Source organism: Diplotaxodon limnothrissa, linkage group LG20 (genome assembly GCF_057381915.1).
Source record: "Diplotaxodon limnothrissa isolate DT_005_m linkage group LG20, D_limnothrissa_male_GT1.1, whole genome shotgun sequence".
Lineage (NCBI taxonomy): Eukaryota > Metazoa > Chordata > Actinopteri > Cichliformes > Cichlidae > Diplotaxodon > Diplotaxodon limnothrissa.
In genome coordinates this window covers 19086174-19112315 of record NC_140615.1, presented here as the reverse complement: position 1 = coordinate 19112315, position 26142 = coordinate 19086174, and the positions used below count along the sequence as shown (strand labels likewise).

Genomic DNA, 26142 nt, shown 5'->3' with positions numbered 1-26142 from the left:
AATTCAGGAAAGTAAGGTGCTCATCTGCTAAATATATCACATCTAAGAAGCTTTGAACAGAAGGAAGAAAAAAAAGACTTTAATAGTATCCACAATTTCAGTTTTCTCCTCGCACACAGCAGCAATGGCAACATACAGAATGTAAGGATGGATATATTCCATATTCATCTTATCATCAGTATATCTTCAAGAGATAATCACAACCAGCAGTGTGGCAGACATCCAAGCACAGTGCCAAACAAGAAGGAAGAAAACATACATTTCACCATATTGATTTATCTCAGTTTAGTGTTTTTCTGTAGTGTAGGTTCACAACAACAATCTTCTTATGGTGTTTTCTATTGGGGCGACCGTGGTTCAGGGGGTTGGGAAGCTCATCTTGTAACAGGAAGGTTGCCGGTTCGATCCTCAACTCTGTCTGTGTTTGTCATTGTGTCCTTGGGCAAGACACTCCACCTACTGGTAATGGGCCGCTGGCACGATATGGCAGCCTCGCTTCTGTCAGTCTGCCCCAGGGCAGCTGTGGCTACAACTGTAGCTTGCCTCCACCAGTGTGTGTGTGTGAATGAATATTAGTGCATGGGTGAATGAGACATGTTGTATAAGAACCAGTACATTCACCAAAGGATTCAGGAATACCTTGAGTAAGAATAGGATCCACAAGTTTTTCATTTATTTTGGATTTCCTCTAATCCACACAAGATAAAAGTATACATATATACCCAGGAAAATATCTGGCTAATTGTTAAATGTCCCTTGAGAAGTTGCACATTGACCAGATGCTTCTGGTAAGCCATCAACAAGCCTCTGGTATTTGCTGGATATTTGATACAATTTTTCAGTAGGGTTGAAAACGGGGCTTTGGGAAGGCCATTCCAGCAAGTTAATATTAGCCTGCTTTATCCAGTCCAAAACCAGTTTTGGTGTGTGTTTGGAATCACTGTTGAAACACTAAGTTGAATTCAAGTTTCAACTGTCTAGCCATTGATTTGAGTTAAAGGTATTAAAGATGTACAGATGAGGATTACAGAATTTGTAGCCCTCTATGAAGATTTATTGGTAGTTAAATATTTTCCAAGTCCTGTTAAACAGAGCAGGGAATTTTTGACATAGCTTTCCCAAACATTGTAGTTTTATTTTGGATACTTTGATTATTTTTACTCTGCTTACTGAAACAAAATATTACACAAAACCCCCAAACTACCAGCGCGAAAAATTATTAGCCACCTGACGCTAATGGTTAACTTTATATGAGTTTGCTAAATAACAACTTGCAGTCATTTGTTGCAGTATTGAAATGCATCCGAATACTAACAGCGAGAAGTCCAATCATTAGGTGATGCATTTTGAACAAGCACTTGGTGATAAGTAAAACTACATTTTAACAGGAAGATAGGTACAGCAGAACCAGCCTCAGAGAGGGAAAAGCAGTGTGCCTAAAAAAAGTTGGTTGGTGAAGGAAAGACAAGAATATGAGGACTGAGGACCAAAGAAAAGTGACTTCACAAACAGTGTTGACATATTTTCTTTTATTTATTATTAACTTTGTTTACTGGTATTTGTTGCCATAAAAACAACTGAACACCTGTTCAAGTCACATTAGGTGACACAATGCAGTGAATCAAGCATTTTTGAAATGTAAGAAATTACATTTAAGACTTGTTGAGGACTTATTTATATACCAAACAGAATGAAATTTAATCCCTGCTTCATGATCAAACCTTCTAAAGAATCAAGACATCACTAAAATCCAGTAGGGATTTACAGAGAGCAAAAATTGCTTTAATTTTTTTCCAGTACTTCCCAGCAGTCTTAGATAAAACAAAGCATTTCAGTTGTGAGTTGAGATGGTTATATTTAGTATTGATGGAGATTTTTCAGTCCTTAACCCTAAAATGAGTAATAGGTTTGCCATTAACTTCTGCATACTCACTCTTGATAATTAAAAAAAACAAAACAAACAAACAAACAAACAAACAAACAAACAAAAAGCCGCTCTTAAATTGGACCTATTCTGCTCATTTCCAGTTCAGTAGTAGTATTATTATTTGACTAAAGGAATTTCATATGCCCTTACAAGAAATAAGTGGAACATGATTTAAAAAAAATATACTTCTGCCAGGTTTCTCATCATTGTAGAAGTTAATCAAATGAATTTAATTATTGTCAATGTATGCCATATTAGATTATGCTGAAATGTTATTTTGTATGTTATGTTGTTTTGTCACAAAACGCATCAGACTCTGCAAAATGTAGTGATGTTCCAGGGAAAATAGCAGCTGCATTGTTGTGGCTAATGTGAATCTTACTAAATGAAACATGCTATGTAACCACAAAAAGCACTAAGAAGGGAATAATATACCTGTTATGGACATCACTGTAACATCATTATCTTCCTTTTGTTTATTTTGTCAAAAAACAACACAAGAATTTCTTAGTCTGTTTCTCAGCATTTCCCTTTATTGTCTCAGTCCCAAACAAATTGGTTACAAATTTAGTTCCTTTTTATAGTTTCCTTAAAAAGATCTTATTTTCATTTCCAACACCATATTTTCATTTTTGGGTGACACAATGTTAACTTTAAATGATTAAACTTTAAAAGTTCAACATCATCTTTTCCATTCAAAGTATTTCCTATAAATGAGCTTGAAAAAAATATAAGTAAAACTTGGGAATAAAGAACCATTTAAAAATCTCTTAACACTGTTTTATCTATTCATTTGACATCCATGAACTTAAGGTAGGCTCAGTCTTATAATCATACTGTAAGTGAATGAGGTCAGCTCTCCCCTGGTATATAGACATGTTACTTTCTCGCCATGCTGGAAGTGGGAAATATACTCCCTCGTCTCCCCGTCTACAGAGCTGCACTTACTCAGCTTGCTCATGTCTGTGCATTTTGCAATAAGCATTTTAGTTGCTCTATAGCACTATACCCGACTCCACTTGCTGGTTTAACATCTTTCCTGGTGGAAAGCCATTGTAACACAATGTATTTCTGACAGAATATAGGGGAAACGAGTCCCAAATATTTGTATTATTATCAGAATGAGCCCCCTTTAAATTACAAATAGTTTCTAATCATAATATGTAAACATTATTATACATGGAGAAAATGCATGAATATGTAAAAATTTGCTAGCCCTGAAACAGACTTGCAAGTTGTTTAGCCACGATGCCTCTCGCCCTAAGCGAGAGGCATCGTGGCTGGGATAGGCTCCAGGCCTCCTGTGACCCTGAACTGAACAAGTAGTTAATAAAAATGAATGGATTAATGGAAATTACAGATATTCCTCTATAATACTTCATCCAACCAATGCATTTGTATGTGAATACTATGCATCGTAAAAATACAAGATATTTATGGTATCCAGTATGTAGCATCCATTGTCCTTGAAAATATGCAGGTTTATTCTGCAAGGTACTAATCAAGCCTATAATCTCAAAGAAAAAACAAACAAACAAAAAAACTGTGCTGTACTACCCTAGTCCAGAAAGATCTAAGAGTAGTCACCATCTAGCATTTGTAGTAAAAATGTGTGATGTGTGGAATATGAAGAGATCGGTGGTACTGAGAGTCAGCATGTTTTTGAAGCGCTCAGGATGTATTATGCAGTGCAAGGCCGACAAATAACAGATCAGAAATGAAAGAAATGTCTCCCCACACTGGAAGAAATCAGTAGTGCAGGCATGTTTTTGTTAACTCACAGAATAACTGGGGCAAAGACACAAAGTGCTCTTCTACCTTAGACACACCTGAACACAAGCACTTTGAGTGCTCAGTTGTAGCAGAGCACTATATAAGTACAGTTTTACACTACAATGTGCACCATAACACACATTCAGCTTTGTACTGCACAGTCAAGTGGCAAAACAGAGACGTGATGGTCTTGTAGGTGTGTTGTTCAGATACATCAGATACACTTGGCCTCCATATCATAGAGCTGAAGAAGGTCTGCGATCACAGCGTCGATATCTGCTTTCATCACGTCGTCACACAGCACCTACACACACACACACACACACACACACACACACACACACACACACACACACACACACACACACACACACACACACACCTCAATAAACAGCAGACATCAAAAGGTCGACACACCATTTTTAAAAAACATATTTTTTTGTCCTCTTGCCTTGAGGACCAAAGCAGAAAGACAGAAAAAAACTGGGTTTGCCCCATTTCCATTTGAATACTGCAACTTAGAAAAAAAAAAAATCTAATCTGGACAGGTTAATGTTACTTCGGTTTAAGTGCACAGTGGCACAAACAGTACAGATCTTGCATAGGCACTCCATGATTTTAGTTTTATCAAGGTTAGTGTCAAACATACTGTTTCTCCACCTTACAGTGCTGTTATAGACAAATCTAAATGCAGCTCACACACTTAAAGCCAGGAGCTCACGTTCCACATCCTGCAGGCTCCTTCAAAGAATAATTCCAATTTGTGTCAACCAGCTGGATTTTTCATTGACATGGCTATTGTCTCCTGCAGACACTTGAGGAAATGAGGACATGCTGAACAAAAAGTTATCCACAGGTAAACAAGTCTCTCTCATGTGGACCAATATACAACAGGAGTTTCAAACCAAGGGTTTCATTCAGCAAACTGAGCCTTTGAAAACTATGAAAATTATAGTGAAGTCATTAATTTTTAAACAAAAGGTACTTGTATTCTTGTTCTTCTGGTGTCTGCATAACTATGCTAGAGTGAAATGTATGGAAAGTGAAAATTCAAGAAAATATCCAGATATTAACAAGTTGTTTGAATAATAAAGTTGGATATTATTATTGTTGTTGTTTATCATTTAGTTTAAAAAAACAAAAAAAAAAACAACTCAACATGCAAAGGTTTTGTGCTTCTTGGTAAACACTTACCAAGAATGCAGGCAGCGAATCCTGACCGCATGTTATAAAACGGCCAAACCTCTCACATGTCTGGAAATGCAACCTGGGCCAGTCAGACAATGAAATCTGCTGGCTGACAGGCCCAGGAAGGCTTTTCCATCTTTAACTTGTGTAGCATGCTGTAAGAACTGTGATCGATCCACGAGTTTCTTATAAACATATAAAGTAGAGTTTAGTCAGAAGTTTAGACATTTATGAATGTGCTATACATAAGTATTTATCCATTTGTGTCATTATAAATCACAAAAGTTCAAAAGGTTTTAATTTTTCAAGTTAAAAACTTATAGAATATAGACAAAAATACATTTAATAAATGAACTGTGAATTGTGGCGTATTAATTCAGAATTTGGAAATGTTCTCAGGCATTCCATACCACTCAATAAAAGAAGAAAATGATCTCTGATATAGAGGAGTAGGACATCATGTAACTTTGTCTGGGGCTTGTGGTTTCAATGTAAAAAAAAAAGTGGCTGATGTGAGGTTTTCTTCTCCAGTCAAGCTCAAACTGTTCTGGATGTGAAAGAGTGCTGTGGCGCAACATCAGCATACAACCCTGACCACCTGGATGAGGCAGTAAACACCACTTTGGTACTGCAGATTATTCCTTAATTTTTGAAGCTACAGCAGCTCTATAAAAGATCTATTTACTTTTCGACTGCTATCAACTTCAGCACATAAACTAACGCTTCAATTAACTGAACACAGATGCTTTAACTGACATTTTAAATGCAGTGTCGGGGTGGCTGAAGCTCAGGAGGCAGAGAAGGTCATTTGCTAATCGGAAGGTTAGCGGTTTGATCCCTGGCTGCTCCAGTCTGCATGCCAAATATCCTTGGGCAAGATACTAACCCCTAAGTTACTCTCTGATGTATCCATCAGAGTCTGAATGTGTGTGAATGTTAGATATAAAGCACTTACATAGAAAAAGCATAGATAAAAGTGCTTGTGTGGATGGGTGAATGTGGCAAGTTGTGTAAAGCACTTTGAGTGCTCAGGTCGATTAGAAAAGAGCTCTATAAGAACCCTGTCCACTTACCATTTACCAGTTGGTGGTTTCACACAGTTACCATTACTGGCTGCATATGAGCTCATCAGTCAGCTGCTTTCAAATAACACATCAAGAGTGAAGAGTAGGCTTTAACTAAAGACACATGGCAGATGCTGCCTCTCTCTAAGCCTGGTTCTACTGGAGGTTTCTTCCTCTTAAAAGGGAGTTTTTCCTTTCCACTTTTCTCTGTATTATTGTAGGGTCTTTACCTTAGAGTACAGCTGTTGTTGTGATCTGGCATTATGCGAATAAAATGGAATTGAACTGATATCTATAACTATGGTCACTGTAAACATACAGACTGTCACTTCAAGTATTTTCAGCCATGATATTTCACTTGCTTTCATTGCCATACTTCAGCTACTCATCCTTATTCATCGAGTTAAATGTTTCTTGTTGCTGCTAACATGTTGACACTGGACACTTAACGGCTGTCACTTCCTACACACAAATGAGTACCAGAGGTTTGCACACTAAAATACTTTAAGTATCTTTAGTGCTTAGAAGTTAACTGAAACTTTAATCACATTTACAGTTTACATTCTTCCCTGAGATTTCAGTTGCTTTCACTGGAACACTTTGACTGATATCCCACTTGCTTCCATCTCTTACTCTTTGACATTTGCCGTCACATATCTGCCATTTCAGTTGCTTTCATTGGTGACACATCAGTTGATAAATCGCACCAACCAAATGGGACTAAAACCTTTTTCAAAATCTGACACTGCAACTGGTATACCAACTTGTGTTGTTTTGACGAACTGTGACCTTGGACGTAATGCTGAGCTTGTCATTGGATGTAATTTGTTAGCTTGTTTTCTAATTTTTAATTCATTTTCTCTATTATTAAATTTATATTAGATTTAATCTGCCTCCCTGTAGTTTCATGTTGGCATCCAGGCATAAAACTGACACTCGTGATACACAGTGTAAATGCCTGCGCCTCTACCCTCACTAAATTGAAAGTGCGATGTGAGCAGCTACTCTGATCCGACATCATCATCTCAAAATGAGGGAAAAACAGAAGGAAAGTGAAGGAGGGTTTCTGTTCTGTTTAAACTGGAGCTTAATGGAAAAGTAGAGATGTCAGTTCATCATCATCAGAATTTCCTGTGTTGATTTCAGAGCTAAATGAAGGAGGAAATAACTTTCATCTTCTGGGTTTATCAGCTAACACCTGCTAGCCTCTAACTTCCTATAAGATGATGTCACATTTTCCTCTTGAAGTAATAAATCCACCTACAGTGCACAGATTCTTTCTCTCACTTGAGCACGGACACACGCACTTTGGATTAGCCCTCTCTCTTCAGAGAGAATAGGAACACTTTTCAGCACATACCTGCCACCACTCTCTCTCCCCAGCAGGCAGTTCCACTCCATAGCTGTTTAGAGCCAGGTACAGCATTGCTATGGCGATGTGTTGGGGTCTGTGGCAGATGACCATGGCTCCATGGTAACAGTCTCTAAGCAGCGCCCAGGAAGTTTCAGCTACAGGAGTTCGAGACCAAGCATGGCGGTTCACAAGTGACTTGACAGACAGCAGGTAGTGGAGCAAATACTGAAGATGAAAGACAGCAGACAAATTTAAACTTCAGAGATCAGGCACTACTACACTTACTATTTTATTAAATGCAAGGGTCATGTAAGTAAAACTAAAAGCATTCAAGCCAACAGAAAACACTTATTTGTCCCAGAGATCACAGAGATCATAAACACAAGCACATTTGCATCAGAAAATCAGGCAGTAACACAGACCAAAAAGGAGGTTTAGCACCAAATAAGGAGGGAACAGGGATCCGTGCACGTGCGCTCACAACTACCTTGTGAGGGTGTTCGAAGGAGACTTGGAAGTTGAGCTGTCGGAGGATGAGGAGCTCACACTGCACCACGCTGTCCCTCAGGTCCCAGAACTCCTTGTCACATTCTAAAGGAGTACTGCCACTGTTGAAATACCTGAAAGGGTGGAGGAGAGCATTTAAGGTGACAGCTCCAAAAACTGAATGGTTAAACTGCCTGGTAAAGAATTTGTTATTTAATGTATCCACTTCCATAAAAGTGTGATGTGAAATGTAAAATAAAACAGGATTCACAGTTGCCTGCTCATCCAGCTGAGCTAAACTGGTGCCCGCCCACATGTTTTTAAAGCACTGGGACAAGAGCCTGGAAGGGTTGTGCTTTTTTTTTTTTTTTTTTTTTAAAAAGGATGTCCATTTATAGCATGCTTGTCTACTTCAGTTTAAGAGCAATATGTGCTGTATGTGTAGATGATATTTCCTCAGAAAAATTAGTGCCAAACTACATAATACATATGTTCCATGTGCAGAGTGGAGTTCAGGTTTTTTTAAGGCACAGGGAAAATTTCAGTGAATGCAAATATTGAAACAATCAAAAGCTTCAGAACAAGCCACTATGTGGAGGAGTGGGACTGGCAACTTTTAACTTGGCTTAATTTTTAACAGAAATACTTTTTATTATTATTCATGTTGATGTTTTTTTTTTCACTTTTTAATATGTCTACTCTTAAGTTAATGTGTTTTCTCCATGCATTTTCTCACACATGAGTGGGTTAGAGCCTGCCCAAAGTCATACTTTAAGAAAATCAGGGTACCAAGTGCAGATCCCAGAAAATTAACATACTTTTGCACTTTGTTTTATGTCTTATTTAAATGTATGTTTATGACTGGAGACTGAGTATATTCTGGTTTTGCACTTGTTGATGGGACAGAGTCTTATCTAAAAATATTACCTTGGGCTTTACAAGCCTTCCTGGTCAAGGCTATTTTGTTTTTACTCTTGTGATGTTTTTCAGACCAAACCATTTATTCAAGAAAAGCAGACTACTCATTAAAAATGATTTATTAAATGTTTGGGGCTTTTTAATGTCCCTCTCATAACAAAAAGAGTTCAGAAAGACAAAACACAACCTTTTTGTTCTCAAGCAAAGTCAAATATCTAAGAGGCTCAGTTAGCAAGAAATTGTTTTTCTCTCAGCAGTGAGGTTAAAATGTCGATTATACACTCCACCTTTTAAATTATTACCTGTGGCTTACATTGATGATATCACGGGTCCTGATGTGCTGCTCCTCCACTTTACCAGCCAGGTACACACAGCTCATGGCCACTAGGTAGGGTTCATAGGCATGGATACTGACCCTCTCAAAGAAACGATGATAGAGCACACATGCTGTAGCCACGGGCACCGAGCGCATGCAGAGTTTCACTCCTGAATAACAGAGGAGGGGGTAAGATGTAGGTCTTTAAGGGCACACTAATGTTTTATCATCTTTAGCTGACTGATTCACACCTATTTTCACCCGCTGTAATCCTGAAATGCAGTTTCAGTTCACATTACTATTTGTTTGAAATCCCATTAAATCAACAAATCAAAAACCAGGAAAGAATACATAATACTGGACACATGTTTCAAAAACCTTAAACCTTGACTTTCTTAAAGAGAACCTGCTCATTTCCAACTCAATATTTTTTTTCTTGAATTCTCGTAAAGAAGCTCTATATGATTTAAAATTTCAAATAGTCCTTATTTAGATTTTACTGGGTCTCAGCACAGCATTCATACGCTGTGTGAAACAGACTGTCTTCCCCCTTTAAGCTTCAGAGCAATGGGAGATGACTATTATAGGGAACTCCGATATCTCTCACTGTCATCAGACAGAGTGTAGAGCAAAATTATTTTGGCTCATTCTTTGATACTATGGTGATATGAACATCTACCACTGGAGCAATGTATTTGAAAGAAAATAAAGACGAGCATAAAATGTGTTCTTTAATTTATCATTACACCAAAATAAGCAATCACTTGCCTTATGTCAAAAACTAAATGTCAATGGGAGCTGCTTAATCACGGGTGTGATCACATGTGTCAGAAAGTGAGGACCATTTCAGGAAAAAGGCTGATTAGTCTTTCTAAATTTCTGGCACCATCTATCTAATTTTATAGATGCCCATTTCCACTTGGTAGAAAAAAAACATGATATAAATAAAAACAAACAAAAAAAACAAAAAACAATAATGCATACTTTAACCATCTAGATCTAGATCGTAGGGCAGCAAAGGTTAGTCAAAATCTATGTTTTCACTGAGTAAGTACATAGACAAAGTATTGTCCTATAACGAAACCTCTTTTTTTCCAGGCTTAGACAAAATACAAAAGATGAACGTAGACAGTGTTAGCACTTTGCCCGCTGCCTCGTTGTTTATTTGAGACAGAACTGGCTATATTTAGACCGGAAGATGCAGCGCTGAGCTCAAACAGAAAATAGGAAAACAAAAATTATTATGGTTTTTTGGTGTGCTGTATATTCTTAGCAAACCATAGTCTTTATTAGATATAATATACATACAGATATAACAATAAAATTTTAAAATAGAATCAAGATGAGCACCTCTGTACAGTTGTAATGAGGGGAGTGATTAACTATAGAGACCAAAAGCATTTTTTGTGAACATGTTTACCATGCATTGCTGAATTCAGGCATTTAAACATGGGTTTCTAATGTTCAAAACACTCTTAAGCACAATGAAGTGGGTAAGAGGGGAGGTGTCAAGGGGAATGGGGGGGGGGGGGATTTGAGACAAGAGCAAGAGTAAAATTTACAAGAAGCTAGTGAGACCTGCTATGATGTAAGGTTTGGAGATGGTGGGACTGAAAGAAAGATGGGATGCGGAGCTTCAAGTGGCAGAACTGAAGACGTTAAGATATTTACTAGGGTCCACCATGATGGACTCACTTAAATGTTTAAAGTGTGTGTCTTTTAACTTGACACAGGGTTATTAACTTCTCATTAGTGATCATGATTGACTATAACTTGTAGTTAATCTTGACCAGCATAAAAAGGATTTCTTTGACAGCAATAACTGGAATGTATTCAGAACAAAGGGAAAGTACTACAACGTGTGACGCAGAAGTGTACATTTACACAAGTTGGGAATGTCTCTTGGAGACATTTATGAATAACTGTGCTTTCAGTATAATCAGTTCAGACAATTGTGCATAAGTACACGTTATTCAGATGTCACCACTTCGCCAAGTCTGGAGGAAAACCCAAATGAGACAAAATTGGTTACGATGTTCGCAAATAACCCAGGAACCAACTAGGCTCAAGCCAACAATGAAACTTTCAAGCTCAGCTGAAATTTAATGCTGCTCACATGGTTGCCTCTTTAGGCATTTGACTTTAGGCATTTAGCTTTTTGGACAAAATAACAAGAGATCGTTTTGAGGAGTAAAGGTGGAGCTTTCAAACCTAAGAACATTGTACCATCTTGCCAAGCATGGTGGTGGAAGTATCATGCTCTGGGGCCGTTTGTGGTGGTACGAGTTGTACTGGTACATTGCACAAAATAGGCAGCATTATGAAGAAGGAGGACTACCTCCAAACTCTTCAACTTCAGCACACCTTAAGGGCTAGCTGGCTAGCTAAAACTTTGATAATAACTGAGTGTTCCAACAGAACAGCGATCTCAAACACATGAAACCAATTAATAAAAATGAACAACAACTCACTTTTTTTTTAAAACTTTTGATACAACTGATGACGTAAATCAGCTGATACATTAATCTGAATTCATTATACTTTTTTTTTTAAATCAAAGACTTTACTTGTCATTCCTAGCAGGTAAGACTTGATAAGTTTACTTTATAGCCCTGAAAACTTGCTCTTCGAACCCTCTCTCACACTCACACACAGACCACCCCTGGATTACCTGTCTCCATGATGAAACGACAAACGCGAAAGTGTTTCGTGTCAAGGCTCGGGTCAGCCGCTATATCCCCACCAGAGTCTCTCCTTCCAGCAACGCGCAGAGATGCGGTCGAGTAAGCAGATGGTCCCTGCATGTCTAGTGGAGTACAAGCAGGGGTAACCAACAATAGAAAAAAAGCACAGACTGTCTACAAGAGTCAAGAAGATGATAATTGAAGGCTGTGAGTTTCATTGTAAACTTTTAACTTACCCATCCAAAGTGCAAATTCTACGTGATATATTTATTCCTACTTTTTGAAAAACAAACATAAGATCTGCTTGTTAGTTACATATCTTAATCAACTTGTCTTCTTAGTTGCCGCTAGTAATACCCGGAAGAAAAATAGTTGGACTTCCGGTTAATATATATATATATATTAAGTGCGTAAGAAAGAAATATGCTTTATGCAACACTCTGTGCAATCCCGTCTGCAGGAAAATAAAAACATAATTAAACGCAAGCATCCGCACATGATGTGTTTTGACATACGAAATAATTTCTACCTCATAACTTCCGTTTGAGATCTTTCAAAATAAAAGCCCCTGAATGCGGAACAGATCACATTTAGGCCAATAAAACAACTTGTAAATTAATCATTACAAACACGGAATCAGATAGTACTGATAAAACGTGTATGAACAACAACAAAAAAAACACAAACAAAAAATAAATAAACTGTACAAACTGATTCATATGAGGGGTTTTTTCAGGCCATAGTTTGTAACTCTTTTCAAATAAGCTGTTGTAGGGAGAAGTCTGTTTGTCTATATTGCTAAGCAACGAGTCAACAATTTAACAGATTAGGAAACCGTAACTTACAGATCCAGCAATGTCTTCCAGCTATTCGGCAAACCAGGTAATCTAAATAACAACGCCAATAAAAACTCTAAACATTACACATTTTACTTCTCTGTTTATGCGTTTTTAAAACTTCTATTCACAGTATGACAGCGCCTTTAAACCGCACAGGCTGCAGAACTGGTGTGAGACTAAGCACTTCAAAGAGGTATAGGAAGTTTTCAACTCTTGATCATTTCCATTTCGTGTTAGATTTAAACAAATTTGTGCAAAAATAGATTTTTACAAAGATTTTATCTCCCTCTATGTGTGGGTATTTGCAGAGACCTAGTGCACAGGTGGGCCGTACCACCTTCATCGCTGATGATAGAGGACACCTGCTCCCAGGAGTGGGGAAGGTGAGATCACATCTTTCTTCTTTCCCCTCTTCACTGGAAGTGACGTTTTTCACTGTGAATATATGACTTCACTCCCTCACTGCGTGTGTGTTGCTACAGAGAGGCCTTGCATGGCCTGACTTTAAAGGCACCTGGGATCTACCTGCTCGCATCCCAGGCCAGCGAATCAACCCTACCGCCCGCTCTGTGGAGGGCCTCAACAGGCTCAAATCATGGGGACGGTACCCAAAGAACGCTGACATGTCTCAGCCACACAGAGGCAGCAAAAGCACAAATAGGCAGAAGGAAACTGGCGAGCAGGTTAGAGCCACACAAACACAACAACCTGGTGTGGTGTTGAGTGTATACTAACAATTTTTCCATCCAGACTGATGTTTTCACAAACTCTGTGCTGTTTTCACAGTGTGTTTGTCAGTCATATGACTTACCCAAAAAAAGTTGCTGAGTACTGCTTCATCTTTCCAAGTAAATGTAATGTTTGAGCTGAATCTTGAGACTGCCTGAGCAGGTTTCAGCGAAGACTATCTTTATTTTTAACTACATGCTTTGGTACAAACATTACTGATTCACTATGATGAGTACAGAGAAAGCATATTGCTGTGAATGCTTTCATCAGCAACTACACTCATGTGAAAGAGACAATTTTCATAGGATTCTATGATATTCCATGATATATTCATTGTTCAGTAGCTTAACAAATGACCACAAAAAGAACATTCCTCTGAAAACAGTCAGGTAAAAAGACTGGATGGAAAATGAGTGAAAAAGAAACCAATATCTAAAGTAAAAGTTTAAAAAATCTTCAGAAAGCCTGGAACACTATTTCTCAAGACCACTTTAAAAATTGCAAGAAAATCTGGCTCCAGGAAACAAAATATAAAGAAATGAGTAGTGAAGACTTGTTATAGTTATGGTTGGAAAATTGTAGGTACATATTACTTTCCACAAGTCAGGGTCAAGGTAACTTTATTTATGCCCATAGGCAAGGTAAATTTTCTTTACAGAAAAATGTTAGCATTTGGCATCCCTTCAAAAACACACAATGTCAATAGAAAATTGTATTTGTTTAGTCAGTATAAGCTTTTAATGATATAAGTTTATTTGTGATAGAATGCTGCATGATGATCTTTTCCTTGCTTAGAACTGATTGTTCTTCATGAAACGTGTTCTGATACTTGTATCTGAATCTTTCCACAGCGATAGTAAGAAGTTGAACAAGCAGTTCTGATCTTGCACACACACACACACTCTCACACAACAATCACATTTTACAGGGTATCTGATTGAGTCAGATTTTTGTTCAGATGTTACATCATATCCTTAAAAATGTATTTAGTGTGTCATCAAATAGAAAAACTTTCTAGATGCTCCTAATATCTTCTGTATATAAAAGACACTGTTCAGATTATGTCTTTAAAGCTAAAGGGAGGCCATGCTTATCTTTGAAAGACCATAACTATACCACTCCAAATAATATCTTCTTGGAGAGGAGGAATATACAAATAGGTTGTAAGTAACCGGAGCTACTATCTTGTTTCCATGTGGTGAGAGGATGGAAATTAGCTGGCTTCAGGTTGCCTCAGAGCGTTGTTGACATTTAAAGGTCTCTCTGGTCACTCTGGACCAAAACAGAAGAGGTAGAGGACCAAAGAAAAACAATAAGGAACCCAAGAGTACGGAAAACAAAGGGGTAGTTCTAAGGGTCTGCCTGGTAAGACAGATGAGCCATAGGGACCGGCTGTAAGGCAGAGAGAGTGCTTTGGAGGGCCGACCCCGGTGGAGAGGACCTTTTTAGAAACTTGACTGGGGGCTCACTTGGGACGGACAAAGGCAATCTAACACCCATGAGGAATTTTTATTTTTAAGATAATTTTGGTTCTGTTTTTCAAAGAAACATGTTGTGTCATTATTTTGTTTCACATTTTTCATTTACTTATTTATTATCTTCTGTCCCTTGAAGTGGAAATCAGGTTTTATTTGATCGCAGAATAATGATGATAGGTGAGCGAGGCAGAGAGGGTTTTCCTCAGAACTGGAGTCATACTTAGAGCAGTCAGATGATTAGGGCTGCAACTAACAATTATTTTGATAGTCGACTAATCTGCCTAATTTTTCTTCTATTAGTCGACTATTATTTCAGCAACTCTTATGTCCGCTTCCTGTGGGCAGACCTCATGTTCTGGCTTTAGTGCCTCACCTGCTCAAGTCTGCCCACCCATGAATTTCACCCTGTTATCTCATGACCCAGAAAACATTTGAATTTGAAAAAAAAATCTGATTTATTTTTAACATAAGACCGTCAGAATAAAAATGAAATAAATGAAAATATTAAGTAATACAAATTTAAGTGCAAGTAGTATTTAAACAAAATTAATGATGTGCAAACAGGAAACTAAAATGGCTTCTGTCCACAAGTTCGAATATGTCATGGATCGCTGTGTGGCAAGCAGGAGGAGGACCCAAATGCAAAACTCACAGACACGGGGATGAACTCGAGAAACACAGCTTTAATGCTGGCACGGCAGAACACAGGAAATACAAAACTAAACTGGGAAAAGTAAACTAACACTCGCAGGTAGACACAGGAAGATCCACACAACATGAGGGAGAACGCGACACAGCACTGAGGGAGACGCAGACATAAATACACCAAGGGTTAACGAGCGGAGTGGGAGCCCATGGGGAACACAGGTGACACTGATAATAATCACGAGACATGGCAGGAGTGAACACAACACTGGCGGGGAGACGGGCGAAGCGAAACAGGAAGTACAGAGGTTCAGACAGGAGGAGAGAGAGCACGAGTAGAACACCAACATAACGGGCAGGGGAGACACGGAATAAACACGAAAGGGGACAAGGGCTCATGAATACACAGAGGGGCACACAGGGGGTGAGAGTCATAAAGGGAAAGCACTCAGGAAACAGAGCCTAAACAGGGAACTGAATACAAAGATACATGAGAATTAAGAATACTGGGCCAACATGGCCCATGACACCCCCCCCCCGCAAGGGCTGGCACCCGACAGCCCCAACCCGCGAACAAAAACAAGAAAAACAGAAAACAACCCACCCAGGGTGGGAGGCGGGGGACCAGGACGGAGGGACCAGAACAGGAAACAAAACCACCAACAGAAAACACAGGAGCACAAGACACTAGTCCATAATAAATGTCAGGAGGCCGACCCAGGGCCCACAGGCACAAAAGTTCACGGGTCACACGGTCGGGGGGCCGACCAGACGGGTGGCACAGGTGACAGAGCTGGTCCGGAGGCCGGCCGCGTAGAAGAAGGCGGCGGCCAAGGAGATGATAGAGCAGTTCAGGAGGCCGACCGTGCGGAAGGCAACGGCGGCACTCCGGCGTCAGGTGTGGTGGCCGAGGCCCGGTGGGCACAGGACCGGACGAGGCAGGACCAGACGGTGGCGTGGCAGCCACAGGCGAAGCGGGGGCCGGACCAGGCGAAGCGGGGGCCGGACCAGGCGAAGCGGGGGCCGGACCAGGCGAAGCGGAAGCAGATGCTGGAGCTGGACCAGGCAAAGACAAGGCTGAAGCAGATGCTAGAGCCGGACCGGGCAAAGCTGAGGCGGAGGCCGGACCAGGCGAGGATGCAGATTCTGATGAAGCCGGACCAGGCGAAGACAGGGCCGGACCAGGCGAAGCTGCAGAGGCCGGACCAGGCGAAGACGGGGCCGGACCAGGCAGAGCTGCAGAGGCCGGACCAGGCGAAGACGGGGCCGGGCGAGGCGGGCGCAGGTGGCAGCTGAACGGGCCCCTCGGACCCTCCAGCGGAGACAGGAGGCTGAACGGGCCCCTCGGACCCTCCAGCGGAGACAGGAGGCTGAACGGGCCCCTCGGACCCTCCAGCGGAGACAGGAGGCTGAACGGGCCCCTCGGACCCTCCAGCGGAAACGGATGCAGAGCCAGCGGGTGCGGGGACCTTTGGCACCGCGGGCGCTGACTGTGGCGGCACAGGGCACGCAGTCGGCTTAGGATGCAATGGCTGGGGCTGTGCAGGGCAAACAGTCAGTTCAAAGTGTGTCAGCACCGCGTAATCCTCAGCTGGCAAAGAAGGCTCACAAAGGCTTCCAGCTGAGGTGGACAGTGACTGAACGGGTTGCTGGGCTAAGCACTGAGCTGGTGACAGAGTCAATAACTGAGCTGACAAACGAACAGGCAATGAAGCAAAGGACTGGAGCGGTAACGGAGCGGATGACTGAGCAGACTGAGGAGCTAATGGCTGCGCTAGAGACTGAGCTGGTAACAAAACAGGAACCTGTGCTATGACCTGAGCTACTGACTGCGCTAAAGACAGGGGTGCAGTGATGGCGGGACAGCAGGTAGTAGAACCGATGACTGAACAGGAGACGGAGCTGCTAACTGTGCTAAAGTCTGGACTGGTGACAAAACAAGAATCTGTGTTAACAACTGAGCTACAGACTGTGTTATGGATAGTAATGCTAGTTGAAGTGGTAGTTGCGCTTGTGGTTGAACAGGTGTCTGACTCTGGGTTGCTCTCCTTCTGGGAACAGGAACAGGTGCTAGGCCTGGCCGAACACCAGCCATCCCCACCCGAGAAACAGATACGGGTGCAGGGACGAGCTGGGCTCTGGCTGCCTTTACCCTGGGGGCCGGTGTAGGTGCAGGAGCAAGCTGGACCTCTGTCGCTCCCACCCGAGGAACTGAGACGGGTGCAGGAGGTGGCAGGGTCGCAGCTGACCTCACCCGGGGAACCGGAACAGGAGCAGGCAAAGTCTGGGTGTCCATCAACCCCACCCGAGGAGCAGGTACAGGTGCCGGGATGATAGGAGCCTCTGCCAGTCTGGGAACAGAAGCAGGGACCAGCTGGACCTCAGCTACCCTCTCCCGAAGAACTGATACGGGAGCTAGGGGAGGCTGGGCCCACGCTGCCTTGGTTACAGAAACTGAAGCGGGAGAGCTGAGCTCAGGAGCAGAAACAGACACAGGGAAAACGGAGTTAGTGGAACTAGAAACAGTGTTAGCGAACAGAGATTCATGGCGGGCCACTCCCAGCGACTCTGTAGGCCTTAAGCTGTCCATGTTAGGTGTAGCAGTCCCTAAAACAGTCATTGCACAGGAAGATCCAGGTTTAGCAGAGTCAGAGTCTGTAATACCGGGCACAAAGGGATCCATTATGGACACAGGAGCATTCACACAGACCGTTTCTAAATGTACAGGTTGGGGAGCAGCATAGTCCAGGAGTGGAGACACTGTTAACTTCACAGTGCTGTTCACAAGTATGCGGCTCAAAAACGGTCTTTTGCTTCTCTACGGTGAAATAATCTGTCTGTGAGTTAATTGCTGCTGACCTGGGAGGAGCACAGGAAACAGTCGCTCTCAAACACGGGCGTGAGGGTAGGCACTGCAGGACCAGAATTAACAGACCCAGACTTCCCAGACACGGAGTTAATGGCCTCAGGGATGACGCGCACGGGGCTTACAGTGCCAGGATTCTTTAATTTAGCATGAACAGCAGTCTCTAGAGGGGTGATGAAGTCAGTCTCGTGCGTAATAGAAGCGGAGGCGAACGTAGAAACAGTATGAGGAGTAGCTTTAGCGTGGCGACGGCGTGAGCGTCGTGTTTCCCCGGGAACTGTGCCATGAGTTCCCGAGGCAGTGGGTGCAGGCACTTCGGTGATGTCGGCTGGCTGAGCCGATGACAAACCTGGCTGCGCCGGAGAAACAGGGAGCTTGTGCAGCTCTGAGCGCGGAAGTCCCAGGTAGAGCGCAAAAGCCTGCAGCGGAGTAAGGTCGTTTGTCGACGGCTCAAAACCACTCCCCGACCGCCGAGTAACTCTCTTCTTTGCGCGGGACGTGGGCGGTGACCGGAGAGGCGAACCAGAAGTCGAAAAGGCCGGAGGAGTTGTGGCAGGCGATAGGCTGACTCCTCCAACTCTTCTTACCGTGGGGCGGTGTGGGGAAAAAGCAGCAGCCTTTGCCATTTGGACGCTGCGCGGCCCACCTAGCGCCCATCGAGTCCCATGAAAGGCAGACTCGTGCTCCCGGGCGTGCCGAGCCTCCTGCCTTCTCCTCTCGCTAGGGAAGGCGGAGTTTGCACGCTGCCGGTTCCGAACGGAGTTTGCTGGGTCCATTACTGGTCGCGTTCTTCTGTCATGGATCGCTGTGTGGCAAGCAGGAGGAGGACCCAAATGCAAAACTCACAGACACGGGGATGAACTCGAAAAACACAGCTTTAATGCTGGCACGGCAGAACACAGGAAATACAAAACTAAACTGGGAAAAGTAAACTAACACTCGCAGGTAGACACAGGAAGATCCACACAACATGAGGGAGAACGCGACACAGCACTGAGGGAGACGCAGACATAAATACACCAAGGGTTAACGAGCGGAGTGGGAGCACATGGGGAACACAGGTGACACTGATAATAATCACGAGACATGGCAGGAGTGAACACAACACTGGCGGGGAGACGGGCGAGGCGAAACAGGAAGTACAGAGGTTCAGACAGGAGGAGAGAGAGCACGAGTAGAACACCAACATAACGGGCAGGGGAGACACGGAATAAACACGAAAGGGGACAAGGGCTCATGAATACACAGAGGGGCACACAGGGGGTGAGAGTCATAAAGGGAAAGCACTCAGGAAACAACACAACAGGGCAACTCAGGAAACAGAGCCTAAACAGGGAACTGAATACAAAGATACATGAGAACTAAGAATACTGGGCCAACATGGCCCAGGACCGTGACAGCATAAAGTTTCAAATTAATTTAAAAAGATTTTATTTTCGAGTTTAGAGATGATTCAGTTCATTAATTTCCAATTGCAGTGAACATGCTCTGGAGTGAGGCTTGCTCTTATCTTTGAGATGATGTTCCCAGCTGTTGATAACTATGCTAAAGATGCTCTCTATCATGACTTCAGCCATTTGAAAGGTGCATGAGCTTCTCAAATGGCTTTAGTGTTTTTTAGCCCAACCAGAAGCCTTGGATGAACCGGGATGTTCGTCTCCTCCTGAAGGCCCACAACACTGCCTTTAGGTCAGGAGATGCACACGCCTACAGTACAGCCAGGGCTAATCTAAAGAAGGGCATCAAAAAAGCCAAACACCATTACAAAAAGAAGGTAGAAGAACACTTCTCCAACTCCAACCCCCGACGCATGTGGCAAGGACTCCAGACCATTACAGACTACAGGACCACCAAACCCTCCCCGCATCCTCTGATGTCTCCTTCCTCAATGAGCTCAACAACTTTTATGCTCGTTTTGAGCGAGGGAACCCCACAACCACAACCAAAACAGACATGATGCCAGACCACCAACCTTTGACTCTCTCCCCCACCAATGTAGGAGCGGTGCTGAGCAGGATCAATGTCCACAAGGCTGCAGGTCCTGATGGCATCCCCGGGCGTGTTCTCAGAGCGTGTTCTGGGGAGCTTGCAGGAGTGCTCACAGACATATTCAATCTGTCCTTGGCCCACGCTGTGGTACCGGCCTGCTTCAAATCCACCTCCATCGTCACGATACCCAAAAACTCCAACCCATCTTGCCTCAATGACTACCGCCCAGTAGCACTCACCCCCATCATCGCTAAGTGCTTAGAGCTAGCACACTTCAAATCCTGTCTCCCCCCCACCCTGGACCCCCACCAATTCGCATACCGCCAGAACAGGAGCACAGAGGATGCAGTCTCCATCACACTGCACTCTGTCCTCTCACACCTGGACAACAACAACACAGAACAGCCAGAATGCTGTTTATAGACTTAAGTTCAGCATTCAATACAATCCACCCCTCACAATTCATCAGGAAACTGACAGACCTGGGCATTAGTTCCCTCATCTGCAAATGGTTACTGGACTTCCTGACCAACCGCCCCCAACATGTCCGGCTGGATAACCGCTGCTCATCATCAATCACAATGAACACCGGTGTACCACAAGGCTGTGTGATGAGCCCTTTCCTCTACTCCCTCTTCACCCACGACTGCAGACCTGCTGATGGTTCCAACACCATCATTAAGTTTGCAGATGACACCAAGCTCCAAGCTGGTCAAGAAGGCTCAGCAGCGCCTCTTCTTCTTGAGGACTCTGAGGAAGAACTACCTGTCCTCAGACATCCTGGTGAACTTCTATCGCTGCACCATCGAGAGCATCCTGACCAACTGTATAACAGTCTGGTACGGGAACTGCTCTGCCTCGGACCGGAAGGCGTTGCAGAGGGTCGTGAAAACTGCCCAGCGCATCGCCGGAGCACCACTTCCGACCATAAAGAACATCTACAGGAAGCGGTGTCTGAAAAGGGCTGGGAAAATCATCAAAGACCCCAGTCACCCATCACATGGACTCTTCACCCTCCTGCCCTCTGGGAGGCGCTACAGGAGCCTCCGGACTAAGACCACCAGGTACCGGAACAGCTTCTTCCCCACAGCTGTCAGACTCCTGAACTCTGCCTCCTGACATCTGACCCACGTTAAACTCATGGACTGAACATACACACACCCACAACCACCTACACACACACACAATGGACAACTGTACCCTCAAACACACAATAATAACATGGACTGAACCACCACTCACAACCACTAGCACTTTATATAGCCTCTGTAGAAATTATCCACATACCTCACTTATCTTAACTGCACTACTGTATAGCTCTGTGTAAATAATCATTCTGTACATACGATAATTTTTAATCCTACAACTGTTTATAACTTGCATAGTTCACATTTTTGTATAGCAGTAGATCTCAGATTTCTGTATAGTTTTTTATATTTATATCCTGTTCATAGCCTGTACATAGCTTGTACTCACTACATACTTATAGTTATAGAATATTCATAACATACTTCATACCGTGTACATTATAACATACCATAATAGACCCATTTCTGTAATATACTTACATATCTATATTATTGCTAATATATATAGTAATATATCTATATCACGGCTAAAGCACTTCTGGATGGATGCAAACTGCATGTCGTTGCCCTGTGCCTGTGCATGTGCAATGACAATAAAGTTGAATTCTATTCTATTCTATTCTAACAATAAAATTCTGTGTCAACAAATTTTATATATTCGACGACAGCGATTATGGCGACGAATCCTTGCAGCCCTACAGCAGATGAGGTGGAGGCATGCCAGACAATAGAGCAAGAAGGTGAAAGCTAACACAGAGGACATATACCAGCTTTTGGGGAACCCGCGAAAGGGAAAAATGACAACAGGCAAAGCTATTATGGATAAGAAGTATTGTGTAAGCTGGGGCTTTGAAATTGTGGGATTTGGTTTCTCAGTTTCCATGCAGGACACTAGCCTGTGAAGGGAATCATTTTTCCATGGCAGCCTTGTTGCATTATGTTTAAGTGGCTTTAAGAGCAGAATAAAGCCCTGACTTTCCACAGGGCTTTATTATTTTCCTGTTTATCAGTTACAAGACAATATAACTTCTAACTATTAAATAATAACTATTATAACTTGAAAAGACTAAATTCTGATCCTAGGTTATCTGAGCCATTCAGTAACCACAGATATGCTGAAGAATGTTTTGCTCCAGAATGTTTCATGAGAATTCAACTGAATATCATGGTTTGGGGTTGACAATAATGAATGAATAATTTCATTCATTATTGTTTTGATTTGGAGAAGTGGGCTTTGAGGTCTCCAGTTTAGTCATAAATAACTTTAGGCTTAATTGTGAACTTACTCTTCCCTTTGTCTCATCTCTGGGTTTCATCCTTTAGTACCTTCCATGTTAAGGCTATCATGTTTCTGATGCTTTTGTCAGGCTTGTGTGTCTTAATCCTGTGTGCTTATCTTTCCTGTTTTATTTTGATAGTCCCTTGTCTTGCGTGCTAAATGTTCCGTTTTGCTTCCTCTGTCTAATTTGTCCCTGTTGTTTTTCCCAGCCCTCCCCTACTCATCCTCCTGTGTATATATTGTGTATGTGTTGTGTCAGTCTCCCTTTGTTTATCTGTTCAGTTTCCCTCAGTGTTATCTAGCCCCTTGTACCTCTGAGTATTTTCCCAGTTTAGGTTGTGTAATCCAAGGTTTTTAGTTTCTTTTGTATTTTCATGCTCAGTTTTTGTTCTTGGAAGTTCAATCTAATAAACCACCCGCTTTTATTTAAGATGATCTTGTCTCCAAGTGTCTGCACATCACACTTGGTTTCCACAAACCTTTGACACTGAAAGGGTTCTTATTCCCCCTTCTAGATATAATAATGGCTAAAAGCTTCAGAGTCCTACATTAAACAGTTCTTAATATTACAGATGGTACATCTGTCACACTGTCCCTGCTCAGGCTCTTCAAAAGATGATATGTCTTCCTCTTAGCTTTCAACTTCTTGCTCTGATATCTGGCCTTCCTCCACCTCATCATACCCTGACAGCAATGAGACTGATTCCGCTTCCACAGTTCTGAATAAAATCCTTTGGGCCTCTTTCTGCTCTCTGCATCCTGAAGTATGAGAATTGGTTCAAAGCCAGTAGGGCACTGAATAAAAGTTATGTTTTGGAAGGGTAAAATTACTTTACATTCCTGAAATCCTACTTAATCCCAGTCCCTGTCAGAACTGTTGCTGCAGCTTTCTGAATCAACTGGGAGCTTTTTGTTCAGGGAGCCTTTATGGCAGTCTGCTGAATTACTTTGAGTTGTCAAGCCTGGAAGTAATAACTTCATGAATCTTTTCAGCATCTCTTTGAAACAGGATGTTTCTAACTTTGGAGTTATTGTGCAAATGAAGGGCCAGCCTTATATATTTGATATGCACATCAGTAACTAAAGCTGACTAATTGCTTGCAACCTATTGGGACTTATTAAGTATGAAATATATTTGTAATAGGTGGATATCGGTCTGGCTCCAAGATGAATTTGATTAAACTAGTATATCCAACATCAGTCAAAAGAGCATGTGCCCAGACCTTAGTTCAGCTAAGACTAGCCCCCCCCCCCCCCCCCCCCCCCTTCCTACTCTTGTGCACATAGTAAGTGGTAGTAAAGACTTTTAATGCTACAGTCACACTTCCGTCCGTGGCTCATGGTCACTGACATTAGCAAATGTCAGCAAGTTAAGAATGTAAAAATGTTAAAAAGTATTCCTTTATATTGGGGGTTACTGATTAGATGTGCTTACTTTATGACAGTTTTCTGTGTGTGACACACAGTTTTTGGCATTTAACATTATCTGGTGACTACAGCTGCGCTATAACAGTTACAGTAGGAACACTGTGCCAAGAATGAAGGCAGTTCTGTGGATGACTTCAGCCCTGCTAGTGTGTTTAAGCCAAGTCTATGAAAACTTCTAAATCAATATTAGTACTGAGAGGGAATAAAAAGAAGAAGAATTAAAAAGCACAAGTTGTCTACCAGGACTAGTTCTTAAAGAAAAGCAAACAGTTATAAACGGAATTCCTTTAGCTTATTTGTTTCTTGCAGTGTACGTTGTATCCATATAAATGGCCCACCCTGTATTTCATGTTTTTAGTAGTGATTTTATAAGACCACAAGCAAGTTGTGCAGCAAACATAGTAGTTAGCTGGAGGTATGTTAATTTAATATATTTGACGTTAAAAAAAAGGATATTTATGCAGTGCAATGTAATATATATTGTATTGCCTGCTACAGGACAGGCTGCACATGTGAATTTGTCAGTTTTTTCCTCCTCCTTTTTTTTGCATTTTCCTCCCAAGTTGGTTTTAGAGTACGGTCACATTTTAAAACTGATTTTTTTATTTTGGGTTTGCTTTTATGCCTACTGGGTGCAATATTGGTCAGGCAATGCGCAATCCCTGAGCTGAGCTCTTACCTTAGAGAGATTAGGCCTTGCATAGGTGCTCACTGTGAGTGGAGTTGCTGTGCTTAAGATTATAGTGCTACCAATCTTTGAACTTAATCTGTTCGATGACAGGTTTTCTTTAACAAACTCAGAAAACTTGATTTTCTCTCTGAGTCCTCACCTTCTGCTGCATTTTAACCAGGTGACTAACATGATAATTCAGTTCTTCATTAATAAAGTTGCAAAGATGTGAGAATTCATTTGCCGAATTCTACAATTTTCATGAAACATTGGTTTGCTTAATTATTTTTGTACTTAACATTACTGCTTTCACAGTTATTCAGCTCTCAGCGACAGTGATTACGTCACAGATTTATTATCAGCTCAGAATCAAATCTATAGACTCCATCTCTGTAATTCTGTAGACAGTAATGCTGTCAGTTAGTTTTCTTACACTGCCAACATTTACTGTACGTTACAAACTATGTGGTAATTGGTCACATTGATCTTTTTCAACTAACGCATGTGTTTAAATCAGGTTGAACAAGAAACTCGAGTTGATCAATTTGTTTTTAAACTCAGAGTTTGAATCTGCTTCCTGGAACAGGGCCCTGACATTATAAAGAATGCAGAATTTTTAAAGCACTTTGTTTTCATTTAACAGCAGTACCATTAAAAAGTATAGTGAATTTAAATGTTTCAGCTTCTGTTTCAATCCTTTTCAGACCAGTTTGAAAGTACTGCAGGATGATGCCACCCAGTCTGCTGCAGCTGAAGCCCGACCAGCTTCTCAGAATTGGTCCACTACTGGGAGTGACAGAACTACCAACCAGAACCGGGCAGGCTCACAGGCAGCAACAGAACAAGCTACAGGAAATGACAGGCTGCCTAGCCATTGCTCTGCAGCTGAAAAGAATTCAGCTTTGAATCAGGCTGCTGTGGAGAAAAACCATATCAGGCCTGATACTGGTGAGGGGAGACAAACAAGAAATATGTCAGCAAAAGCAGTCAGCCAGCCATCACAAGCATCCATCGAGCAGAGACAGAGAAAGATACAGCAAGACCTGTGAACAGTCCTTTATTTCTCAGTGCATCAGAAAATGACAGAAACCTATAAAAATAAATACACCTGAACAATAGTAATGTTGACCAGTTGTAATGAATCCATTTTCAGCATGTGAATTATGGAAAGGAAAAAAATGGTAATACAAGGAAATGTTATTGGTGTTGCCTGAAATGTTACTGATTGCACTCAAACTGCCCACTATATCAGCCCTTCACTTCTCCTGTGCCTTTTACCTCTAATCTGATTTTTTTTTTTGTCAAGTTGACACTCCAATCAAGAATCTCTTATTGTTCCGTCAGCTGACCAGTGTAATGAGTTCCAGCATTACTGAATGATGGAGAAGAATAAAATACATTGTTCTCTCACACACGCTGTT

At 41.9% G+C, this 26142-nt stretch overlaps 2 protein-coding genes across 3 annotated transcripts; one reads left to right on the top strand and one right to left on the bottom strand.

Moving 5' to 3' along the window:
* Positions 1–2461: 2461 nt before the first annotated feature.
* On the bottom strand, positions 2462–12056 carry ccnq (cyclin Q). Of its 2 annotated transcripts, none has more exons than XM_085344780.1 (6): positions 11947–12056; positions 11698–11832; positions 9013–9196; positions 7791–7926; positions 7313–7531; positions 2462–4004 (listed from the first exon to the last, which is right to left on the bottom strand). In XM_085344780.1, exons 1-6 carry the CDS (start codon positions 11948–11950, stop codon positions 3915–3917), a joined length of 768 nt encoding a protein of 255 aa, XP_085200906.1. In that variant the 5' UTR covers positions 11951–12056; the 3' UTR covers positions 2462–3914. The 2 variants fall into 2 exon arrangements, with proteins under 2 accessions (XP_085200906.1, XP_085200907.1); XM_085344781.1 differs by having other exon boundaries at positions 7794–7926.
* Positions 12057–12565: 509 nt separating this feature from the next.
* On the top strand, positions 12566–25770 carry cfap126 (cilia and flagella associated protein 126). The gene is made up of 5 exons (XM_085345370.1): positions 12566–12592; positions 12680–12742; positions 12858–12932; positions 13032–13232; positions 25426–25770. Exons 1-5 carry the CDS (start codon positions 12566–12568, stop codon positions 25768–25770), a joined length of 711 nt encoding a protein of 236 aa, XP_085201496.1.
* The last annotated feature ends 372 nt before the right edge of the window (positions 25771–26142 follow it).